Source organism: Cygnus olor, chromosome 5 (assembly GCF_009769625.2).
Source record: "Cygnus olor isolate bCygOlo1 chromosome 5, bCygOlo1.pri.v2, whole genome shotgun sequence".
In the NCBI taxonomy this organism is placed as follows: Eukaryota; Metazoa; Chordata; class Aves; order Anseriformes; family Anatidae; genus Cygnus; species Cygnus olor.
Genome location: NC_049173.1, coordinates 47,234,045 through 47,258,137, shown reverse-complemented (window position 1 = coordinate 47,258,137; position 24,093 = coordinate 47,234,045). Strand labels below are relative to the sequence as shown.

Below are 24,093 nucleotides of genomic sequence, written 5' to 3'. Positions count from 1 at the left end.
AAAACAAGATGAAGAGTAAGGCACAGATCTACACAAATTAAAAGAAAATCCCTAGATATCGCTATAATAAAAACTGAACTCAAAAGACAATATATATAATTTCATTTTAGGCTTTGTTGAATTATTCACACTCCCATTTATTACTTTTCTCTGATAAGATTTAAATAAAAACAAATCAATTGCATTCTGAAGGCACTCCTTTATGTATAGAAACAAACACCTATTGCACTCTGACCATTGTGTAACCCCACGTAATCATTCCCTGGCACACTCTGAGAAAGCTGGGGTTTGTTGGTCAGTATCAGTTAAGCACAGCTCTGAATTGGCTAGGTTTGAACAAGAAGGATCAACGATAACAATTAGCCAATTCCTATTTTCCAGTTAGACGTTCTGGACAGCACAGAAGTGTGGAAGAGGAGTACTTTTTGCCAGCAGGTAACAGCTCATTGGAAAACAGTTTTTTTTTTCAACACGACCTGAATAAAAATAGTAGCATTCTGCAGAGATTACATCACTCTTTAAAAAACATGTTTCAGCTTTGAAACAGTGAATATAAACTGCAGGTAGACTTTGCTAAACTTACCTGATAGTTTCAGCTTCAAAGATATAATCTAAGATACCTGTGCTTAATAAAACTACATAAGCAAAATTATTAAACAATGAAAAGCAATGATGTAAGTCTGGAAATACATAACAAAAGATATGATTTTACTTACTTCAGTAGTTCTTTCAGCTTCAGAGGGACTGCTCAAGTGCTTTAAGTAGGTATAGAAGTGTCTGTAACACATCAAGTGCTGGAGTTGTATCTCTCCTTTATGATTCATTTCAACCTCCTTTAAGCTGTCCCTTCAGACAAATAGTGACTACTTCTTAAAAATGAAAAGTGATTAAAACATTCCATGTATTTACAAAGCTGGCTTGAACTTCGTCAAACAAAAAGAGAGCAGAAAAAGTGGGGACTTAAAGTGGAGCTTTGAATACTGTCTTTGGATATCTAATGATCTGACTGTACAATGATTCATGACGCTTAGATAGCCATAGATAGCCCCGTAAGTGGTGTATCTGAGATGCTAAGATGTCTCTCCAGTAGCAAGTTGTTGCCTTTACAGTTTGAGCAGACTGCAACAAGATAGTAAACCTTTATATCACCCAAGAAGGAGATGGAATGGTGTCTCCCAAGCTAAAAGGAAGCCAGGGAGTTTTGCTTACATTCAATGAAAGGGTATTGCTCTTACTCCAACAATTGTTTTGCTTCCTGAGTTGAAATAAAATTTTGAGGTTACAGAAAAGTCACTAGCATGTTGTTCACATAATTAATCTGGGTAGAAACTTACTAGATTTTCCTGCTAGTATGTTTGAAATGGCAACCAGACTGAATAAATGTTCTGTAGGGAGACCTGAATCTGTCTTTCTCGTTTATAGTTATGAGCAAGGATTCCTGTTCTACCTGGGGTGGAGGGCACTTTTCAACCTTTGATAAATACCAGTATGACTTCACTGGGACCTGCAACTATATCTTTGCAACTGTATGCGATGAATCCAGCCCAGACTTCAACGTTCAGTTCCGCCGTGGGCTGGACAAAAAGATTGCAAGGATCATTATTGAGCTGGGACCTTCTGTCATCATTGTTGAGAAAGACAGCATTTCTGTCAGGAGTGTTGGGTAAGATACTGAGATGAAAGGGGAAGTAGTGTTTAAAAAAGACAAGGAGCTATATAGCAGTTTCAGTACAGAAGCCTATCAGAAATTAATGAAATTATAGAAATTAACACAGATTACTTTCATTTCTTCCTATCAAGCATTCGCGTTCTCTAGAATCTAAAGTATTTCATTTGTAGCTATTTGAATCAAACTTAGAGTACATTTGTATAGGCAAAGGGATAAACTAACCAAAACAGTTTTCTAACCAAAATAGTTCTCACATTGAAACTGTGGTCTCCTCACTAATACTAGTGTGCTTACAAGAGCTTAAGTCTCTACTTTAAGCACAGCTGAAACAGTTTATATGCTTTAGTAGGTACTGAAATATTTAAATTCCTATGTTATGCGTAGAGGTTATTTGATTTGAGACTTGGGTAACACTGAGCCTTCTGTGCTAAAGGGTAACATGTATCTAGGGTACGAGAGAAACTGACAAATGTTTGTTTCAACAAACTGAAAAGTATTGGAGGGGCTTACAAAGAAGTTCTTGTGTATGAGACCACTGACTGTTTATGTTATCCAAGGGTTACCATCTTCAGAAAACAGCTGTTTTACTGAGGAATTGAATTGATGGGAACCCTTGGGTTCCATCTCACTCATTCTTCTAGACAAATTGTTCCCAGACAAGAACACTCATCCAAGGAAGTTTTCAGCACTTTTATCAGATAGGCAGCATTGATTTTTTTTGTTCTGTAGGTACATGCAGATATGGGAAATAGCTGCCTATGGGTTGTCTGTATTTTGTTATACTCACCTGGTTAAATACAATAAACATCAGCACAAAAAGATGACTTGCAGGTGTATATTAATTTTAGCAAACTGTATTTAGAAGAATGTCCTCTATTAGTTTATTTTCCAGGAGAAATATAGAAATCTCTAGGTCTAACCCAGCGGTCTGCATTTTAAATTGTTGTCTTGCGTTCACAACTGAACACGACTGACATTGGCTAATCACAGAATCACAGAATCATCTAGGTTGGAAGAGACCCCTAAGATCACCTAGTCCAACCTCTGACCTAACACTAACAAGTCCTCCACTAAACCATATCACTAAGTTCAATATCTAAACGTCTCTTAAAGACCTCCAGGGATGGTGACTCAACCACTTCCCTGGGCAGCCCATTCCAATGCCTAACAACCCTTTCAGTAAAAAAGTTCTTCCTAATATCCAACCTAAACCTAATGTCAGTGACAGTCCTGCTTCAGGTGGGAAGTTGGCTTGGGTAACCATACAAGGACCCATACAACCAACGGTTCTGTGATTGCATCAGATATTTACCAAGTACTTAGCAAAATAAGTTTGTTCTTTAATGTTGTTGCTCTGTGATGTTAGAATTCAGCTGCAAGGCTGAAAACCTAATTCTGCTACAGTATTCCCATTGTGATTTTCTTTAACCTTGTTAGTTTGCAGACTTGAAATGTTACGGTTACAAAGGAGAAAAACTCTATTTTTGTTGCTACAAATACTAGGATTACAATGTGTATTATGTCTAAAAAGAGACATCCAACACCAGAGGTATGAGAGAATTGGTATCTCTTCTCCCTCGTTACAGTGTCATTAAGTTGCCTTATGCTAGCAACGGAATTCAAATAGCCCCTTACGGCCGCAGCATCCGCCTCGTGGCCAAGCTGATGGAGATGGAGCTAGTTGTCATGTGGAACAATGAGGACTATCTCATGGTTAGTAAAATGTTTTCGTAAAGCAGAATAGAAAATTCTCATGGACTTACTGGAATGACAAGCTCTCTTTAGATTTAATAGGTGCTTTTTGCCTGTGTTCACTTTTTGGGTATTCTTTTCCTGTTTCATCCATTAACCTTGAAATAAGCAACTTTGCTTTTTATGCCTACATGTTCCTTTCACTTCCAGCATTGGTGGGTAACTAAAGCCACCAGTGTTGAGATCTGTGGACATTTCTTTCAATTCTGTGCATTCATCAGTCTATTCCAATAGCTTAAATATTTTGCTAAAGGGAAGTTGAAGTAATTTATAGTTCTGTAGAATTTAATAGTGTATGCCATAGTTATGTTATTTACAGCGTGCTTCCCCTGGACATCTTTTGTTTACAAACATATAGTGCTCATAAGAGCTCCTTTGTATTTGTCTTTTTTTCTGAATCTTTTCATATTTTGCCCCCAAATGCCTGATATATTTTAGAGAAGAGAGTAAGTTTTCTCTGCCTGAGCTGTGATACTAATGCCACAAAAGACTATTTTGAATTGGTAAATTTGCTAAAACAGGTTAATGTGTAATAAATGTCTGGGAGATTTACCACCACTGCTGTCACACATACAACAAGAAATACTTCTGTGACAGGTATATACCATATTCTACATACAGTCAGATTGTTTCCTGTGATATAAAATTTTCAGAATAATTTTTTGATTGTAATCAGTAGCAATATTTTGTACTCTGGACAGTGAAGCAAGAATAACTGAATAACTTTCCTCTGAAAACAGATTTTCTTACTGTAACCTTCAATTTCTTAAGAGAACAAACCTGGAATTCGTGCTCTGTCAACAAACTTACAAAAGGAAAATTTTCTTTTTCTTTTCAGCTCCTTACAATATTATCCTACCCTCAGTTTCCTGCAAATGTCTAAGAATCTTATTCTTTTATTAAATTAATAAGTAAATAAATAAATAAAATCACAGCAGGTACTATGTGCTGATCAGGAAATTAAGTTACTGCTTCCAAAACTCTCCCCTCAGTCAAGTCATTGAAATTAATGAGAAGGAACTCCTTTAATTGGATTCTTGAACTGCATTTGTTTCAGAAAGATAACTCTGTGCAGATTATTCTGATTAGTGCAATTCTTATAAATGTTTTGTTTTATTTTATTTTAGGTTTTGACTGAAAAAAAGTATATGGGAAAAACCTGTGGAATGTGTGGAAATTATGATGGTTATGAACTAAATGACTTTGTGAGTGAAGGTAAGATCTAAGAGCAGGTCAGATGGAAGGAGATCTAATTAATTTGAGTCAAGATAGACATTTAATGCTGTACTTACATTACTCTGACTGCTCACTCAGTTTTAGGATTGAGTAAAACACTGTCGTAGGTCAACAACAAACCTATCTGTCATACAGTTATGCAATGCACTATTACTTGTTATGGTGATAATATTACAGGTTCCTCAGACAAGTGGTAAGGAGTCTCTTTTAGGAAGAGGTAGTAAGAATCACACTTTGTCTCACCTAACCTTCAGGGCAGTCTAGGTTCATAGCAAGGCACAATAAGAGGGTGAAATTATTACATTAGTTAGAAGCAAGAATGAGGCTGTAACAAAAAGAACAGTGGACAAGGATATTAACAAATAGTGTGTCTCAATAAGTGTGGATCTTTAGAACAAACTAGTTGGTGCTAGGGATTTAACATCCACTCCATCTGTGGTTCAGGGGGTTTGCTTCAGGCTCACTGTAATCTGGTCTGTTGTACTCATGTCCATTTGCAGTTGGAGCTCATTACCCATGGTTCTGGAGCACATCCTCTAGTTTTTCATCTGAAAGCAACTCTGTATGCTGAGGCTACTCCACAGTGCAAACCAAATTACACTAAACACTAAAGGGATGATCAAAAGATTTGCTTCAGTAGCACACTGCTAATGACCTACAGTGTTAGTTTGGAGACACTAAATTGCACAGTAAACTAAATTAATATTGCCAAGTTCAGTACAGTGTTCTGTATGCAGGAAAGAGTTCTGAGAAGGCTACGATATTCTTCAGGTTGTAATGAGTTTAACCCCACATCTAGGGGGTTATTAGAATAGTGGATGGGGTAAGGAGGCATGAATTAGTAGCTGGCAAAAGATTGCATAATTGCCAGAAAAACAGTAGCAGCTGCTGTCTTGTAAGGTAGTAGATGTGCTAAATTAGGTAATAGCCCAGAGAGATGATCAAGGTGGTAAAAATATGCTTTACTGAATAGATTGCAGGTAAAGGGCAAAAGAGCTAGTTGTTATCAGAAATTAGACTTAATAGAACCTTTTACAGCCAAAGAGTATAATCTGGATTTACTACATCACAACAACAAATAAATCCACATGGCTTTCTCCTGACAAATTATAACCCTTCAATTTACAGGTAAATTGCTGGATGCATACAAATTTGCTGCATTACAAAAAATGGATGATCCATCAGAGATCTGCCTGTCTGAGGAGATACCAATCCCTACCATTCCTCACAAAAAATACGTAAGAAAGATCTTGGATTTTCTGTAGCAAGATTTTCAACAGGGATGGAAAGACAAATTAGATACTACCAATAGAGAGGCAACAGTTTCATAAAACCCACTTTCATGAAAATGGATAAAGTTAGAAGTTGTATAGCATGATACAGTAAAGGAAAGGAGTTCTTTGCATCAAAATAAATTTCAAAAAAGGCCCAGGGGCATTACTGAAGCTGGATTTATATCACTCATGTAAATCTACCAGCATTCAGCTCACAGCCTTCTGAAAATCGATGCAGGTCGTCAGAGGAAATTCATGGAACTCAGTGAAGCTTTAATGAACTTCGTACTGAACAACTAATAACCTGACATTATAAGCTGTACAGACTTGAAGACATTCAATAGTACTTTAAACATATTGCCAGGTAACACCATTCACAACAGGGTCAACCACTATCAACTGTATCACTTCCAGTCCTATATGAGAAGAAAATCAGCATACCTGAAACATGATGCATCCATATAAATATGGTTTGACCAAGGGCGCTTGGTAGCAGCAAAGAACAAAGGGCTTACATTTCTTAGAATTTGCAGATACAAGAACCGAGTCATATTTAGTATGATGATCTTCTTAAGTTGTTTGACCAAGGAAATTCAAATCATAATTTCCACAGAGAACAGGAGTTTCTGTGGGTCCTGCGAGGACCAGACTGTGTCCTGAGCCCTGTGAAGAACAGCTTTACCAATATTACTTGTATTCACACTGAGAAAATTACTTTGATCTGGTGAATAATTTCTGTTGAAATGATGAGAGGTTTAACCTTTTTATGTTGTTTCTCTTTGACATGTTAAACTTCAGTAGGCAACATCAGAGGCAATACAGAGTTATCAATTGCATGCATAATGGAGAATGCGTGTTGATATCTCCGCATATTGATGTTTGTCCTGGAACACATTCCTATCCCTACTGAATCACCATGAGACAACATACTGCAATGTTCTCAGCCATTCATAGGGAGATTGATGGTATTAAATAATGACTACTTTTCAACTTAATGAGAAGTGGAACTAATTCAACATATCAAGATTTTTCTATTATACAGCACATTTATATTCCCTTTCATTTGTGAACTTGTAATGCGTTTTAAGCCAAATGCATATTACAAAACTGTAGGGGGAGAAAGGGCAAAAAAGGCAACAGCAAAATCATAGCTAGCAGTGATTTCCTGTTGTGGTTTTCAGATGGGAAAAATACTACTAGGAACATTTTTTTTCTCTTTTTTATTTAGGCCATGATCTGCTCTCAGCTATTTAACCTGGTGTCACCAACCTGCAGTGTGCCAAAGGATGGGTTTGTCATTCGTTGTCAGCTTGATATGCAGGACTGCAGTGAGCCAGGACAAAAGAATTGTACTTGCTCTACGCTGTCAGAGTATTCAAGGCAATGTGCTATGTCCCATCAAGTGGTGCTCAACTGGAGGACTGAAAACTTCTGCTGTAAGTGCAGATATTTTATTCACAGAATCACAGAATCGTAAAGGTTGGAAGGGACCTCTGGAAATCATCAAGTCCAACCCCTTCTAAAAGCAGGTTTCCTACAGTAGGTTGAGCAGGGAAGCATCCAGGTGGGCCTTGAATAGCTCCAGAGAAGCAGACTCTCCAGCCTCTCTGGGCAGCCTGTTCCAGTGCTCTGTGACCCTCACTGTAAAGAAGTTCTTATGCATATTCATATGGATTGTACTTAACCTTGTTATGTATTACATAGAGGGAGAATGATTCTTAACTGGAATTTAAAATCGACTGATAGAAAAGTCTCTTCTGTCATAAATCAAGCAGAAAATATTTCCTTAAAAAAACGAAAGTGGTATTTGGTAGGGCATTGAGAAGGAAAGCATGGAAATCTCAAAGGAGAAAGAGGAAGTGTGAAAAGTAGCTCCTAGATGTAGATTAATGTCATAAAGGAGGGAAATATCCACCATGTGAAAACAGTTGAATTTCTGACAGGAGGCTATTCTCTCTTAGTATAGTGCTTTCATTATCCTACTTGGTAAATTAGCCAGTGAAAAGAGACAACTTTTAAATAGGCCCTGAAGCGTTTGAACTTTTTCTCTAGCAATTGTTATAGCCCTTTTATTCACAGCTTTTCAGTAGCCCATTTTCAGGTGTTCAGCCTTCTTAATTACAATTACTGATGGGAAGCTGTTGTGGTTTAGCCCGGCTGGCAGTCAAACACCACACAGCCGTTCGCTCACCCTCCCCCCTCCCTCTCCGGGATGGGGGAGAGAAACGGGAAAGTGAAGTCTGTGAGTTGAGATAAAGACAGTTTATTAAGACAGGGAAAAGAATAACAACAATAATAATAATAATAGTATTAATAGTAATAATGTGTACGAAATAAGTGATGCACAATGCAATTGCTCACCACCCGTTGACCGATGCCCAGCCTATCCCCGAGCAGTCGGCCCCCCCCCCTCCACCCCGGCTAGCCACCCCTATATATTGTTCAGCATGACGTCAGATGGTATGGAATACCCCTTTGGCCAGTGTGGGTCAGCTGTCCTGGGTCTGTCCCCTCCCAGCTCCTGCTGCACCCCTAGCCTGCTCGCTAGCAGGACAGAGAGAGGCTGAAAAGTCCTTGGCTTGGTGTAAGCACTGCTCTACAACAATTAAAACATCAGCGTGTTATCAGTGCTCTTCTCATTCTAATCCAAAACATAGCACCCTGCCAGCTACTAGGAGGAAAATTAACTCTGTCCTAACTGAAACCAGGACAGAAGCAAATAGAAACCAAATCTTCCATTATTCTCCAAGCTGTACATGACTGGACACACTTTTGTTTTTTTCAAATGTCTGTTTGTTATCAAAGTTCTGATTCACTTTTTACAAGATCTACCTGAAACTTAAATCTATAGTCAGTATTATGGAGCAGGATTCATTGCTTTATAAAAGATCACTATGATCACAAAAGAGTCAAAAGTAACTGAAACTGATGTTATTATACTAAACTAATTCACATACTAAACTGCCTGAGATACAGCTCATGCCAATAAAGAGGAACTTTCAAAATGACCAAGCTTAACGTCATATTGTCCTTCAAGAACACATTATTTAATCATATTTGTATTTATCCTTTATATGTATTTATATCCAATTGGTAAAAATAAATTGCTTTGATCGGAACATACTTCTCTTTACCCCTTGAAAATATCAATTCTTTTGAGAAAATCTTTGAGATTGGCTACCATTATGATTTTAGCATAAGAATAGTGAAAGCCCGTTTTTACTTTCAAGGCCTTGTGTCGTTTTGCCATACCTGCATCTCCCATACTGTTTTCTTCCGTTTTCTTCTTGATCTTTATATGTGCTGGCGTGGCTCTTCATTTTTTGTTTTCTGTTTAACAATGAGATTTTTTTCATTCTTTCCTCTTTCTTACTGAAAACTTTCCATACTCATTTCCATTATTATCCCCAAATCTTTAATATGCCCTTCTTTCTGAAATAATTTTTCTTCTCTTCCTCTCCAACATTATCCCTCTTATATACGTTGGTAACTCATTTTATTTTTTCTTTGGTCTGCAATAGGTTTTAAACCTTCAGAATTACAAATTCTTCAGGGCATTTTGTAGACATTGATAAATATTAGTAAGGCACTATATAAATTTACAGAACTGTACAATAATTCTTAATAATCACAGTAAAATAATATCACAGTCTTGTCAAAGTCACAACAGTTTTCATATAACCATAAGCAGACCATTACAAAGACTGGTAGTAAAGTGATAGAATGCAAAGCTAAAAAAGGAAGGAAAAAAAAAGGGGCAGGGGAGTGCCAGGTAGTGACTGTGACCCCCTTTTTTTTTTCCCAAAAATGAAGCTGAGAAACTTTGAATTTGCTAATAAATTCCAAACATACAAAGTTAATGAACTTTTTAGTTTTAATTGTTTCTTTGTCAACCTTGTCTCTAACACCCCCTTTCCCTACCTCACTTATTTCCTCTTTCAGATGGCGAAAAATCTTTGCTTGAATTTAATACATAATAAAACATATATTTTAAGTTCCATATCCTAGTATTATTGCTAGATAGTTGAATTCTGAAAAGCAGATAATGTCTGAGAAGCAGAAACTATACAGAAGATAAAGAATTATATTCTTTAAGTCCTTTAAATACCACAGAAGTTCTTGGAGTTCAAGAAGTGTTCGGACAATGCTCTCAGGCATATGGTTTAATTTTTAGGTAGTCCTGTGTATTGGAGCCAGGAATTGGAATCAATGATCATGTAGGTCCCTTCCAGCTTGGGATATTTTGTGATTCTGTGAACATTTAATTTACCTGCTTGCTATTCTTCAAGCTTCTACTTCTGAAACTTTTTCAGGCTTCTGAAAGGATTTTCTAATAAGTCTGTCATGAGAAATTAATAAAGGCTAGAATGATGATGATGATGATGAATATTCCGATGATGAACTGAGTACTTAGGTGGGGTAACAGAACATTAATGCCAGTAATCACAAGGTCTTCTCCATCCTCTGTGGCAGATGAGAGATTCTTCTATATTTATACTTTAGAAGCCTTAATACTTACACTGTTGGTTGTTGCAGCTGTGGGAAAATGTTCTGCTAACCAGATCTACGAAGAATGTGGTTCTCCGTGTATTAAAACTTGTTCCAACCCAGAATACAGCTGTTCCAGTCACTGTACCTATGGCTGCTTTTGTCCAGAAGGTATCATTTCTGTATTCATAATAAAAGACCTAAAAGACCCATGCAAATATTTTTGACATATATCTATAGTTAAATGGAATAGACTTCTTAAACAGTAAACTGGCATTGTGCTGCTAGAACTGCCATTTCTGAGAGAACATGATTTAACTGGAGTCTTGAGTAGTCATGGTCATTAAAGATCCTTGGTCACTATTTGCTAGAACATAGTCATAAAAGCACTTTCCTCAGATGACCATAGTATGCGATGGGATAATTATATGCTGCCTTTTTATATTTCTGTAGTATAATGTAAATCGACTAATATATAGTTCATTTCTTCTCCTAAACAGGTATCTAGCCTTTCAGAGTACCAGCAAGAGGCAGAGTACCTCAGAGAAATTCTGCAAGATTACAGGCATTTTATAAAGCCCCTTTAAAGTAGTTCAAGATGAACAAGCATAGAAAAACTGTAATTATGACTATCATGTTCATTATTTCCTGAAGCTGAAACCAGAACTGAATTTCCGGAACTGAAATATTCGCCAGGGTTATTGTGATATGGGTATTTACATCATTGTTATCGTCAGTTTATAGCAGTGAAAAGTAACATGTTTTGAGATACACATTTAAAACTAGACTTAGGAACTAGAATGTGTCCATCCCAAAATTCCCAACCTAGTTAGAGCATCACAGAGGAAATTTGGAAAAAATAAACTTCAAGCTTAGTGTTACTTCAGGCTAAGTTCAAATGAAGACAATTATCTGCACTTTTATGTAACAAATTAGCCAAACTCCATTATCACTTGTAAAGAGTCAGTTTTATTTTAGTTAAGGGAAAATTTCCTGCAGCTTGTGTCTCTATAGGCAGGTGCTGTGCAAGAATAGCATTTGCAAGCTGATTTTGGAAGACATGCAAATTATAATAGCTTTAGTGTTAAGTAAAGATACAGAAAAGTATTTCTGTTGTTTGCCTTCTTTGGCAGGAACTGTTCTTGATGACATCTCAAAGAATCGAACATGTGTTCACCTTAATCAGTGCCCATGTATGCTGAATGGGGAAACATACGCTCCTGGTGAGACAATGAAAGCAGCGTGTAGGACGTGGTGAGTAGCAACGGATTCCAAGTGACTGAAAAATGTATCCTAACTCTTCTGAAGACAGCTGCAAATGTGTGAAATCATCTCAGAGGTCACCTTCTTTGAGTGTCACAAACCACAGATTTTTAATTTAAGATGTACATGTCTTATTTCATGATTCATCTGTAGAAATATAAATGCTTGAAGGAGGCCATACAAACAATAACATTACGTCCTATGAAAGTGGAGGTAAAATTAGTTAGTACAAAACAAATATCAAAAACATATTTCTTTCTGGATATCTCAGCAGTTTTAATCACCAAATCAGTCCTTAAAACTGTATTTTGGTTCTGCAACAGAAAATAATTATTTAAGACAATATTTCTTAAATTTGGAAATTATATTAATGCAGAATGATGTTTTTGTTGTGTTACTTCTCTTGCTGTCATCATTCGGATAAATAAAGTTGAGGATAAATACTGGAAAGCGGCCTCAGAACTAAAACAGTAAGTGCGCTTTTCATGGGTAATCCATTCAGCAAATTGTATAGCAGTCCATACCAGTGTTCAGCAGCTTTAAATTCAGATAAACAACTTCAGCTTATATACTTACACACAGAAAATCAAAGCACGGAAAGTATGAAGGGAAAAGTGATATAAATTATATCTACCACCACTAGCAAGTAGCTGAGATTTTAGAATGAAGGTGAAGAAAAATTTCAAAATAGCGGAAATAAAAAATCAGTTTATATACATATGTTAGATAGTGTATACAACTGTTCAGTTGTAGCAAAACCTCCGGAACAGATAATCAAATTCTCTTTGCTGATAAACAGTGACCTGGTATGAGAATAACCTTACACCAAATTTCTTTTTTTCCTCAGTAAATGTACAATGGGTCAATGGAATTGCAAAGACTTGCCCTGCCCTGGAAGGTGTTCACTGGAAGGAGGCTCCTTTGTTACCACATTTGATTCTAGATCATACAGGTTCCATGGAGTTTGCACTTATATTCTTATGAAGGTAATTTCCTGAAATCTAGAAACACACAAAATCAAATTAATATATTTTTAGTCTATCTTCAGTATCTTCTTGGAACACAAGCTGAGTGTTTCTATGATATGCATTTGTTTCACGAATAATTTCTACTCTGACAGACTTACCTTTTCTTTATTTTCCTTCAGAGTTCAAGCCTTCCAAACAATGGAACCCTAATGGCTGTATATGAAAAGTCTGGTTATTCTCATTCTGAAACATCACTTAGTGCTATAATTTACCTGTCTACGAAGGTAAGCAATCCCTCCACAGGTTCTATCCAGCTCTTCAGTAATCAGGATAGTAAGATAAATATGTAAAGTCATTGCTAGTAACCTGAGCTGAAAAATTATGGGAAAAAGATATTATACGTAAGTTCCAGTGCATGCATACACATTAAAGATCTGTGTTGCCAAATCAACTTACGGAATTAGAGTTGCTGTGAAGAAAACTACAATATTTTCGAAGTGAAAACTGAAAGCAGTATAGAATAACATGAGAAAAAGCCTGAATCAGTCTCTTCCTATCGCGTAGGTCCTTGACAATACAGTTGCTAAAATTAAGAAAAATGTAAATACCATCAGTACAGCTATTTGCTTCTGATTCCATGTCCTTTTCATACAGGACAGAATTGTGATTTCTCAGAATGAGCTCCTTACTGATGATGATGAACTTAAACGGCTACCTTACAGATCAGGTAAAGAAAAGGGACTATAAGTAAAATCTGAATTGTATTAAATATCTGTTTTACAACACACAACCCAGCTTCCTTTCTCTAGCAATTGCCAATAGCAGTGGTTTTAGAGGAAGGTTAAAATCTCTCTCTGTGCACCTGTCCATCTGTGGAAAGTTGTACGTGGAAGGAAAAGATGTATAGACAGAATGCTAGTACATTTATATATGCATTAAAATCATTACTGTAGCAGTATTCCTATGCTTCAAAATCTCCATTTAAAAATATTCTTATCCTTTTAGGAGACATCACTATTTTCAAACAGTCCTCGATGTTCATTCAAATACATACAGTGTTTGATCTGGAAGTTCTAGTTCAAACATCACCTGTGTTCCAGGCCTATGTGAAAGTTGGATCACAGTTCAAAGGCAGAACCCTGGGTAAGAAATTGAGTCCCCATGTGAAGGAAAGAATGTACAGAGTGTAATTTTGAAAGCTCCGTATTCAGCCTTTAAAGAATAAACATTCTTCTCTGGATTAAAAAAAAAAAAAAAAAGCTGCATTAGGAAACAGGTATGCTAAGAATTTATTTTTCCCTGACAACTTTAAAAATAATCAATGGAGTTTGATGGGAGACATTTTTCATGTGTAATATAATAATGTTCTTGAGAAGTGGGCCTATGTGAACCTCATGAAGTTCAACAAGGCCAAGTGCAAGATCCTGCACCAGGGTCGGGTCAGTCTCAAATATTGGTACATACTGGGTGACAAATGGATTGAGAGCAGCCCTGCAGAGGATGTTGGGGTACTGGTGAATGAGAAGCTCAACACGAGCTGGCAAGGTGCACTTGCAGCCCAGGAAGCCAACCATATCCTGAGCTGCATCAAAAGCAGCATGGCCAGCAGGGCAAGGGAAGTGATTCTCCCCATCTACTCTGCTCTCTTGAGACTGCACCTGAAGTACTACATCTAGGTCTGGGGCCCCCAGCACAAAAGAGACACAGACCTGTTGGAGAGCAGGTCCAGAGAAGGGCCAGTAAAACGATTAGATGCAGTCTGTGTTTATTGTTCAGCAACATTAACTGCAAAGGCACAACCTGCATTCTAGTTTTCTGAGGGGAATTAGAGAGGCTTTGAATGTTAAAAAAAAAAAGTCTAAATGTATATTCTTGTCATTAAAGATTTTATATACATAAGAAAACATGCAAAAGTATTTCATGACCTTTCTCTTTTTTCTAGTTTAAAACCACTGAAAATATTTTTTTCCAAAAACAAGACAAAACTTTTTGTGTGATTTGGTGTCATTGAGTAGATTTGTAGATTGTGAGTAGATTGGTGTCATTGAGTACATTTGGTGTCATTGAGTAGAAGTGGATAATGTTAACCTGAGAAGTTAGAGAGAGGCTTAGTGACTGAATGCATACGTAATCAAGATTCTCTGGCTACTTGACCTAAAATATTCAGTGACATGCATCTAGAACTTCTGACAAAATTTTTTCACTGTTGTAGAAGAATGAAACATTGAATGACCGTTGTGTACACAGTTTTTGGTGTTCACTCATCTCTTGCATTTCTAATGTTACTAGGTTTGTGTGGCAATTACAACGGAGACACTACAGATGACTTCATGACTAGCATGGATATTACTGAAGGAACAGCTTCGCTGTTTGTAGATTCCTGGAGGGCAGGAAATTGCAATCCTGCTTTAGAGAGAGAGACTGACCCTTGTGCTTTGAGTCAACTGAACAGTAAGTAGATGATCCAGTTGTAACTGATCTCTCCAGCTAGCTTTGTCTGCCACTTCCATAAACCCAAAGAGGATTTGAGAGAAGCATAGGCTGAGACAATTGAACATCACAAATTCTGTCACCAAGAAGGCATTTCTGATTTGTGGAATATACATCTAGTGAAAACTCACTAGATCTCATTCTAGAGATCTGGGATTGAGATAATGCATGACAGTTTTTGTTGACATTTCCAGTGAAATTGTAACATCCGTGAATGTCTTAGACTGTTGTTCAGCAGTACAGTATCTGAAATCCAGGCTTTACCTTCTCAAGTCTCTACAGCTGTTGGTATTAAAAGGTACCCAACTGAGCTGCTTGAGCTAAACTATAGTCTTGCAAGACATATGAAGTTGTCCTTTTGTTCAATCCATCATTGCCAACAGCTCAGCTAGGGTAGCATGCCTACTTTTGCTGTTAGAAAATAAAACTATGGTTTGAGAAAAGCAGAACCAGCTATAGGAAGGGAGTCCAGAGAAGGCCAGCAAGAATAATCTGTGGTCTAGAATGTGGGACCAAGGATAAAAGGGGACAAATACACTAAAAGGAGAATTTAACAGGGAGAAAAATGAATGGAGATTTAGTAGTTTTCAAATCTGCTAAAAAGAAAATAATAGTACCCTCTGCATCACTGGTAGAAAAGATAAGACACAATCTGCAATATATTCAGTTTTTCTATTAGATAAATTTTCTAATCATGAACTCATTATAATTTGTTTGTTGAATTTGATGATCTTGAAGGTCTTTTCCAACTTAAATGTTTCTGTGATAACAAAGCATTTGAACAGATTGCCTGGAATGTTAAGAAATCTGAATTACTGGATGTCTTCAGTAATAGGTTAGTCAAATGTTAGTCAACACTAATGTAAGCATTCCTGGTGTTTCTTGGCAGGGTTATTGACTAGATGAGCCTTTGAGATCCCTTCCAAGCCTCTAATTCAGTAACTGGCAGGGCAAAATCTCCTACTCTTTTCTTTTTCCTAACTTTCACTGGTGTTTAATGTCCATGGCTTTGTTTTTCTTAGAAATATCTGCTGAGACTCATTGCTCCATTCTTACAAAGAAAGGTACAGTGTTCGAGAAGTGCCATACTGTGGTGAACCCCATTCCTTTCTACAAGGTAGGAATTATTATACATGGAGTACAGAGGGCATCCAAATATGGACCAGACTGTGCTTATATATAACATGCCACTCATTGGGATCAGCAATGCATAGAGGCTAAGAAACAAGCATGTTTTTGTCTCCACTACACTGGAAGACTGTTTGACAATAGACTGCCAATCTCATCCCTAAGAGTATATGGACAACACTCTCAGACATATTGTTTGATTTTTGGGTGGTCCTGTGTGGAGCCAGGAGTTGGACTCCATGATCCCTGTGGATCCCTTCTCGCTTGGGATATTCTATGATTCTAAGAATAAGAAAAATTTTTTGCTTATGCTGCAATTTTCCATGTCAAAAACTTTAACTCTGTAAAGTATTGTTTTTCCCTGGTACGTAATTGAGCTCATTACATTTGCCAACATTTTAAGAATTAAAATTGAAAAGCAGCGAATATACAAAAGTGTCTTCTAGGCACTGAGCATGTTTTCTTCATATCAATCAGACAATTAACCTGATCATTTTCATCAGTTTTAGTTATGCAATAATATGTGTTTTGCTTGAGTTACCTCAGTAGTTCAGCATGTTTAGCACTTCCAAATGTCTGCTCCCCACTAACAGAATAGTTCCCATGTGTTGGGTTTCAGAGATGTGTCTACCAAGCCTGTAATTACGAAGAGACCTTCCCTTATATTTGTTCTGCTCTGGGATCATATGCACGAACATGCAGTTCGATGGGTTTAATCCTTGAAAACTGGAGAGACAGTATGGACAATTGCAGTAAGTAACTGAACAACCTCAGGTCAGCCATCAGATTATTGCATGCATACAGGTCTATTTATTTCCATTTAAGTGAATCAAACATTAATTTTCTATCACAAAAACTGAGAAAGAATGAGAACATATTTTAAAACCACATCAGTCATTAGAAAATAACTATATATTGTTTAAGCAGACCAACTAGTATATATAAAAGCCACATTCATATGAACTGGTGACTTCACAAATGTGTCAGAACACAACAAAAAATCATAAATGATACAACAATATTCTAAGCAGTGTCCAAATCATCTTAAGAGTAATGCAGAAAGTAATCGACAGAAAAAAAGAAGAAAGCAGAAGTGGGTTAGCAGATATCCAACTTACAAATACCCTGCTAGTCTGTTTCAGAAAAGGACTGTTATTTTAAGACTTTTATCAAAAAGTTTATTCACATGCTTTAAGATAAGCATGTGGATGCTTCCAGGACTTGATAGTTAAGTGATGGAATATACACATAAAGCTATATTGTGTCATAGGGTTAGGAAGAACAAGGAAAGACTGGTTGCAGATGTGATTTTGGCTATTCTGCATTTTAGAGATTGATACAAGTTTCACAGTTGTATAAAAATACACTGGTATTGCTGCAAAGCTTCCTTCTGCATTATTTCATTCCAAGATACACAAAGAGGCAATAAGATATTTAACCTTGAAAAAACTTTGAAACAGCCACATGGCTGTTGTTAAGCCCTGCTCTGCAATACTGTTTACTACAGCTCCACATCCTCAGGAAAAGAAGCAATAGGTAGCCTTAAGCATTGAAGCTATTGACAGAATATATGTGGCATTTTACTCTGAGTGCAGTGATCTTTCACAGCAAAGAGGATAAGAAAATGAAGTGTAACATACACTCTTCTCCTGTTTTATAGCCATTCCCTGTACAGGCAATCAAACATTCAGTTACAACACTCAGGCATGCGACAGGACATGCTTGTCACTCTCCTACCGAGCCCTGGAATGTCATCCAACTGACATCCCTATTGAAGGCTGCCATTGTCCTAAAGGAACGTATCTGAACCACAAGAACGAGTGTGTTCGTAAATCTCACTGTCCCTGTTATTTAGAAGATAGGAAGTACATCCTACCTGATCAGTCAACAATGAGTGGTGGGATTACCTGGTAAGTGTTTAAAGATCAACGAATTTGAAATGAAGAGATGTCTTCAGGTGTCTCTGTGGATTAACCACAGTAAGAAACTAAACACTAAAGAGCTGCTTGTTCACTCCTTAGTGGGATGAGGGAGGGAATCAGAGGGCAAAACAGGAAAACTCATGGATCAAGATAAAGACAGTTTAATAACTTTCTTTGCTATTAATAAGCAAAAATAAGCTTACTTAATAAGCAGAGTGGTGTGCATAAGCAAAGCAAAATAAGGAATTAATTTACTACTTCCCCTCAACAGGCAGATATTCAGCCATTTCCAGGAAAGCAGGGCTTTATCACACACAGTGATTATTTGGGAAGACAAATGCCATAACTCCATCTGTCCCCACTTCTTCCTTCTTTCCCCCAGATTTATTGCTGAGCATAATGTCATATGGTATGGAATATCTCTTTGGTCAGCTGTCTCAGCTGTGTCTGCTCCCTGCTTCTTGTGCACCCCCAGCCTACTTGGTGGCAGGGCAGCTTAAGAAACAGAGAAGGTCTTGAGGTTGTTCAGCAGCAGTTATATATATAATACACACACACACACATATATATATGTAAAACCAGCTATATAACAAACCAATGCATTGGTTTGTTACCAACACTATTTTGATCGCAAATCTAAAACACAGCACTATACAAGCTGCTATGAAGAAAATGAACTTCATCCCAGCCAAAAGCAGTATGGTCTCCATTATTTTAATAGCAAAGGATTATTTTTTAAGGTATCTTTTTTGTCACTTCCGAAAATGCAGAGATTCTTAAACAGAAAATGTTTGACAAACCTTAAGCTTGGAAATGTTAGAAAATTAGAAAATAATAGGTAAAATCTGATTATTCCTAGTCAAAGATAGTAGGAGACTTTGCCAACCACATCTGTACAGCTGTATACAAACAGCAAGGTGGCCCACCGTTCACTTTCAAAACTGATGTTACTATATACTAAAAGCAAAAAGGGACAAATTGATCCATGTTCTGTTCTAGAGGTTGGGGAGGTGGTAGTAACACAAATGAAACACTTCCAGTCGTGAAAAAGAAGTTGTCATTTTGCAGAAAATTTGCATTTCTTTCTTAGGAGAGAACTGCATTGAAATTCTTTTTTTCTTAGTTTTTCTTTTTTTTTTTCTTTTTTCTTTTCTTTTTTTTTTTTCCCCTAGCTACTGTGTTAATGGGAGGCTCAGTTGCACTGGCAAACCTCAAAATCCTGCAGGTATGGGTCTGATTTGGCTTACTTTATAACATATTATTTTCTGCTATAAAATTGCTACTTCACAGTTTCCTATGTTTGTTTTTCTTCCTTTTTTATAGAAAGCTGCAGAGCTCCTAAGAAATATATATCATGTTCTGACAACTTAGAAAACAAGTATGGAGCCACATGTGCCCCTACCTGTCAGATGCTAGCTACTGGAATCGAATGTGTGAGTTTCACAGCCCTGGGATATTAATCCTCTAGGAGAGGAAGAATGTTCTGGTAGTTACCTAGAATGTGAGAAATCTGGGCAGGATTCAGTTCCTTCTAGTGAAATGAAAGGAGATATTTCTTCTAACATGATATAATTGAGCACCAACCTTCTTTCCACAGACTGTAGACAATAAAAACATACACACATTCAAAAAGGGATTAAGGGAATTAAATTAAATGGATTACTGAATTAAATTATATGAAACAAATAGAATAAAAATCCATTAAGGATTATATAATCCTTCACTATCACCTCTGGCTCCATAAACTGCATGTTGCTAGAAACTGATAGAACATGTATATGTTTTCTGTTCGATTCTTTCCCAAATATCTGGTGTTGATGGTTGTAGGGTTCAAGATACCTAAACTAGGTGAACTTCTGGTCTATCCTGCTAGGGTTTTCTTTTGCTTTTATACTAAGGAAACAGACTGACTGGAAGATTGTAATGTAATAGTGTTCCCTCGTATTAAAAAACATATTGCCCTCTGTTTGTCTGAAAGATTGGTAGGAATGAAAGAAATTTTTCAGTCTTCAAGTATGTTTACTGTCTCACACAACAGGTGTATCTTGTAACTTCAGTGAAACTAGTTCAATTGACTAGTATATTAGCATGAAGAAAATCATAACATTTAAATGAAATGAAAACTAGAACTGAGCACAGATTCACTCTTGACGCCAGTCACATACAAGATAAAATACATTTTACATTCTTTTTCGTATTGCAATCTGTTGATCTTTACCAGATACCTACTAAATGCGAATCAGGCTGTGTCTGCGCTGATGGGCTATATGAAAATCTTGATGGCAGGTGTGTTCCAGCTGAGGATTGTCCTTGTGAATATGGTGGCCTTGCATATGGAAAAGGTGAACAGATCCAAACTGAATGTGAAATCTGGTAAGAGTCACACCACTTTCTATTCCTGAACCTCTGTTTCACTCAGCTGTACAACTATATAAAAAAAGCATTTAGTTGATAGGAGAGTAGGAAGTAGCAAAAGCTGAAAGTTAAACTGAAGGAATACAATGACGAAGCACTATATTCCTTAAATAAAGAGAAGCTTAACGCTCGGCAATATTTATGTATAAATGAAAGAGTCATGGTCTACTAGTCAGCTGTACTGGCTTCAGGGATATTTCTGCCACCTCTATATCCAAGGAATAAGGGCATCCTTAGTAGGGCATATAACTGTAAACTACGTAAGGTTGAAGATTAACAGCTCCACAAGGATTAACAACTAAATAAATATGAGGGCACTGTCTTCCTTCTTCTCTATAGATATAAACAACCTCCCAAAAAGATTGCTTCCATCTCCTTAGCAGCATTATCAAGGTACTTTATTCACTTTCCAGTTTCTAATCTAGTATAAAAAACCACCACCACCCAAACCACACAGAACAGAGAGAGCTGTTTTCATTAACAGCAAAAAGAAATGAGCTTATATTTTCTTTAATGGAAAAGAAAGAAAAAGAGAGTGAATATTTCTTCTTTATCATGAATTAATTTTCTCAGCAATCCATAAGTTTTATTTATGTATTTATATCTTACATTAATTGTGACTTGGTCACAGTGTACACAAGTCAATTAAATGAATGTCTTATCTGTAAAAATGCATGTATGTAAGAAGATGTAGGTTAAGGTGGTATTCCTTTGAAATCTGAGTGTAGTTTCTCTTCTCACTCCCAGCACTTGCAGGAAAGGCAAATGGAAATGCGTTCAGAAATCAAAGTGTTCCTCAACGTGTAATCTTTATGGAGAAGGCCACATCACCACTTTTGATGGACAGCGTTTTGTTTTTGACGGCAACTGTGAATACATATTAGCTATGGTAACCTGGATCTTACTGCTTCTTTTGGCTGTATCTTAGCATCAAGGAATACCTTGATTTAAATGGCTGGTGAAAATATCATAGGGTGTATCTATATTCAATAGAGCACTTTGAATCTTTCTAAACGTTTAAGGTGTTTTTATATTTTCTGCTTATTTCATCTTTTAAAATGAAAAGCCATTAGTTCTCAAAATGCCATTTTTAATGTAAGTGCAACCAATTTTAGATTAAATAACATATAAAGTCATAGATGTGTAACATATTCTGTACCAGTCACTTACGTCTTTCAGTGAAGTGATGTCAGTTTGACCACCAAATTAGAGGTCGTCACTGATACCTCCCAAAACAATGAAATAGCTAAAGCATGATACCCCAGTAACTCTTTCCTTTCTACCTACCTAAGGTGTGGGTTCTGCAAGGAATAGAACGGTTCAGCTACGAAAGCCGTAAAATATTCTAGGACCTATCTTTTAGTAGCCAGCAGTGAATTTTAAGACATTCACAGATAGGCTGTCTCTCACATGAGAATGAGAATATCAGATAGAGATGGCTTGCTGTGCCGAAAGGCAGAATCACAGTCATGATATGCTTAAGCTTTCTTTGTTATACTTCAGACATAGAGTCTATTAGGTCTTTTTGCATGTGTTTTTATTTTTTTAGGATGGCTGCAGTGTTAATAGACCTCATTCCTCTTTTAAAATTGTTACTGAGAATGTCATCTGTGGGAAATCAGGGGTTACATGCTCTAGATCCATCAGCATTTACCTTGGGGTAAGATCTTATTCTGTTATCCAGCAGAATAGTCATTTAAGCCCATACTTGCTTCAATTTTGGAAACTTTAGATGTGTCTTCAAAGTGGTGTCTTTATATGTGAAATTATGTGCTTAACCTGGAGCTTCATTGTTAATAGAAACTGCCATCATTTTTATCAATTCTCATGTCAGTGTTTCAGTCCTCAAACTTCTTGCCTATGTAGAAGCCACAAAATTTTGAACCTTACCTACTCAACAGTGGGCTCTGTCAAAAGATTATTTTTTCTACCAAACTCAGTCAAGAAAACACTAGTATAAAATTGAGGAATTCTTATCATGGATGACACACAAAACCTCTCCAGATTTCTTAGTGCAGGTAATATCCACCAATTCAAAATATATCCAGATCGCTACTGTTTTACCTGAGATACATATTTGAAATTAAAGTAATGAGCAATTATCCTCATTTCTACTGCTGTCTGACAGCTTATAAAATCAGATAAGTTTTGCCCTTCTTGGCTGTACTTGAACAGTAATGCCCAGTAGTATCATCTCATTTTAGCGTCTTTTCACTATCAGACAGAGAGAAATATATGGACGGATGAGATTTTATCCCAATTAACAGTCACTACAAGCAGTACACATTTGCCATGTTACTGAATATTGGCAGTTTCAGCTCATCAGTGCTGTGCTGAAAAAGTTTATTGTTTGCTCAGGATCCAGCTTCATAAGTGCATTTTCCAGACAAACCTTTCTGTTTATTATTTAGACACTGAAACACTGCACCACAACAGGATTTGTAAGAGTACACTTGAGAGTAGGAGATAGTAAAAGAGCTCTAGTGATAGATCTATTTTCTCTGTAACTTTTTATATTTTATTTCTAAGAACACATGAAGATGTACCTCCTCTACTCTGTTGGCTTCATATAGATGCCCATACTATTTCCACCAAATCCAATCAAAGTGCTAGTGTAGGTAACAATGAGAGTAATGAGGACAGTTGTATATATATATATTTTTTTTTAATATTTCTATGGAGATTTGCATATACATTAAAAAAAAAAAAGGAAACAAAAGCCAATTATTTTGAGATAGGCTAACTACCCAAGGAAACTCAACTACCTTTTAAGATCTCCGTCACTGATGACAGAAAGTTATTCAGCAGTGTCTGGTTACTGGAGAATAAGCAGGAATGACAAGATGGTCTATAGTAGCACAGTATCTGATCTTCAGCATGTGTGACATGGAAGGTAAGAAAAATACTGAAACTTGGTAAGTTGTAACATACACGTAATTTTTCTTCCAGAACTTAACACTTGTACTGCGAGATGAAACCTTCTCTATTTCCGGGGAAAATCCTTTAGTGCGATACAACGTGAAAAAGAATGCTCTCCACCTGATGTTTGATATTGTTATCCCAGGAAAATACAACATGACCCTTATCTGGAATAAGCACATGAACTTCTTCATCAAGATCTCCAGGGAAACACAGGTACTGCAGAATAACTTCCTCAGTAAATTATCCTTCAGTTCAGATTGAACTGCCAGTTTGATGACAGTTGTCTTGACTCTCTGTGATGACAGATGTTTTTCAGAGATGCTGCTAACAATTCATTTTCTATTCATCATTATCTCCAAAAGAACAGAGGTTTTTACTAAAGGCTGACTTTATGTCATTACCCTTCTGCATGACAGGAATTTTTTGAGCTAAGAGCTTGTATTTTATGCAACAACTGCATGCTTTGGTTGAATTTGATCTCTAAATGATGACAAATTACACTTCAGAGGAGCGGGGCATCCACTGATGAACAGGACCTCATGCACAAGGTGCTAAGAACATACGAG

General features: G+C 36.8%; 1 protein-coding gene across 1 annotated transcript in view; it reads left to right on the top strand.

Moving 5' to 3' along the window:
• Nucleotides 1–347: 347 nt before the first annotated feature.
• MUC6 (mucin 6, oligomeric mucus/gel-forming) overlaps nucleotides 348–24,093 on the top strand; it is a 62,611-nt gene continuing 38,865 nt past the window's right edge. The window contains exons 1-22 of the mRNA XM_040558129.1: nucleotides 348–435; nucleotides 1,423–1,663; nucleotides 3,256–3,382; nucleotides 4,549–4,636; nucleotides 5,786–5,895; nucleotides 7,160–7,367; nucleotides 10,468–10,590; nucleotides 11,553–11,673; nucleotides 12,530–12,668; nucleotides 12,830–12,934; nucleotides 13,305–13,377; nucleotides 13,656–13,793; nucleotides 14,940–15,101; nucleotides 16,163–16,257; nucleotides 16,888–17,020; nucleotides 17,929–18,178; nucleotides 19,363–19,415; nucleotides 19,514–19,623; nucleotides 20,412–20,563; nucleotides 21,353–21,494; nucleotides 22,155–22,265; nucleotides 23,555–23,740. Coding sequence (XP_040414063.1) covers nucleotides 1,425–1,663; nucleotides 3,256–3,382; nucleotides 4,549–4,636; nucleotides 5,786–5,895; nucleotides 7,160–7,367; nucleotides 10,468–10,590; nucleotides 11,553–11,673; nucleotides 12,530–12,668; nucleotides 12,830–12,934; nucleotides 13,305–13,377; nucleotides 13,656–13,793; nucleotides 14,940–15,101; nucleotides 16,163–16,257; nucleotides 16,888–17,020; nucleotides 17,929–18,178; nucleotides 19,363–19,415; nucleotides 19,514–19,623; nucleotides 20,412–20,563; nucleotides 21,353–21,494; nucleotides 22,155–22,265; nucleotides 23,555–23,740 — 2,865 coding nt within the window. The 5' untranslated portion in view covers nucleotides 348–435; nucleotides 1,423–1,424. The remainder of the gene's footprint in view (nucleotides 436–1,422; nucleotides 1,664–3,255; nucleotides 3,383–4,548; nucleotides 4,637–5,785; nucleotides 5,896–7,159; nucleotides 7,368–10,467; nucleotides 10,591–11,552; nucleotides 11,674–12,529; nucleotides 12,669–12,829; nucleotides 12,935–13,304; nucleotides 13,378–13,655; nucleotides 13,794–14,939; nucleotides 15,102–16,162; nucleotides 16,258–16,887; nucleotides 17,021–17,928; nucleotides 18,179–19,362; nucleotides 19,416–19,513; nucleotides 19,624–20,411; nucleotides 20,564–21,352; nucleotides 21,495–22,154; nucleotides 22,266–23,554; nucleotides 23,741–24,093) is intronic.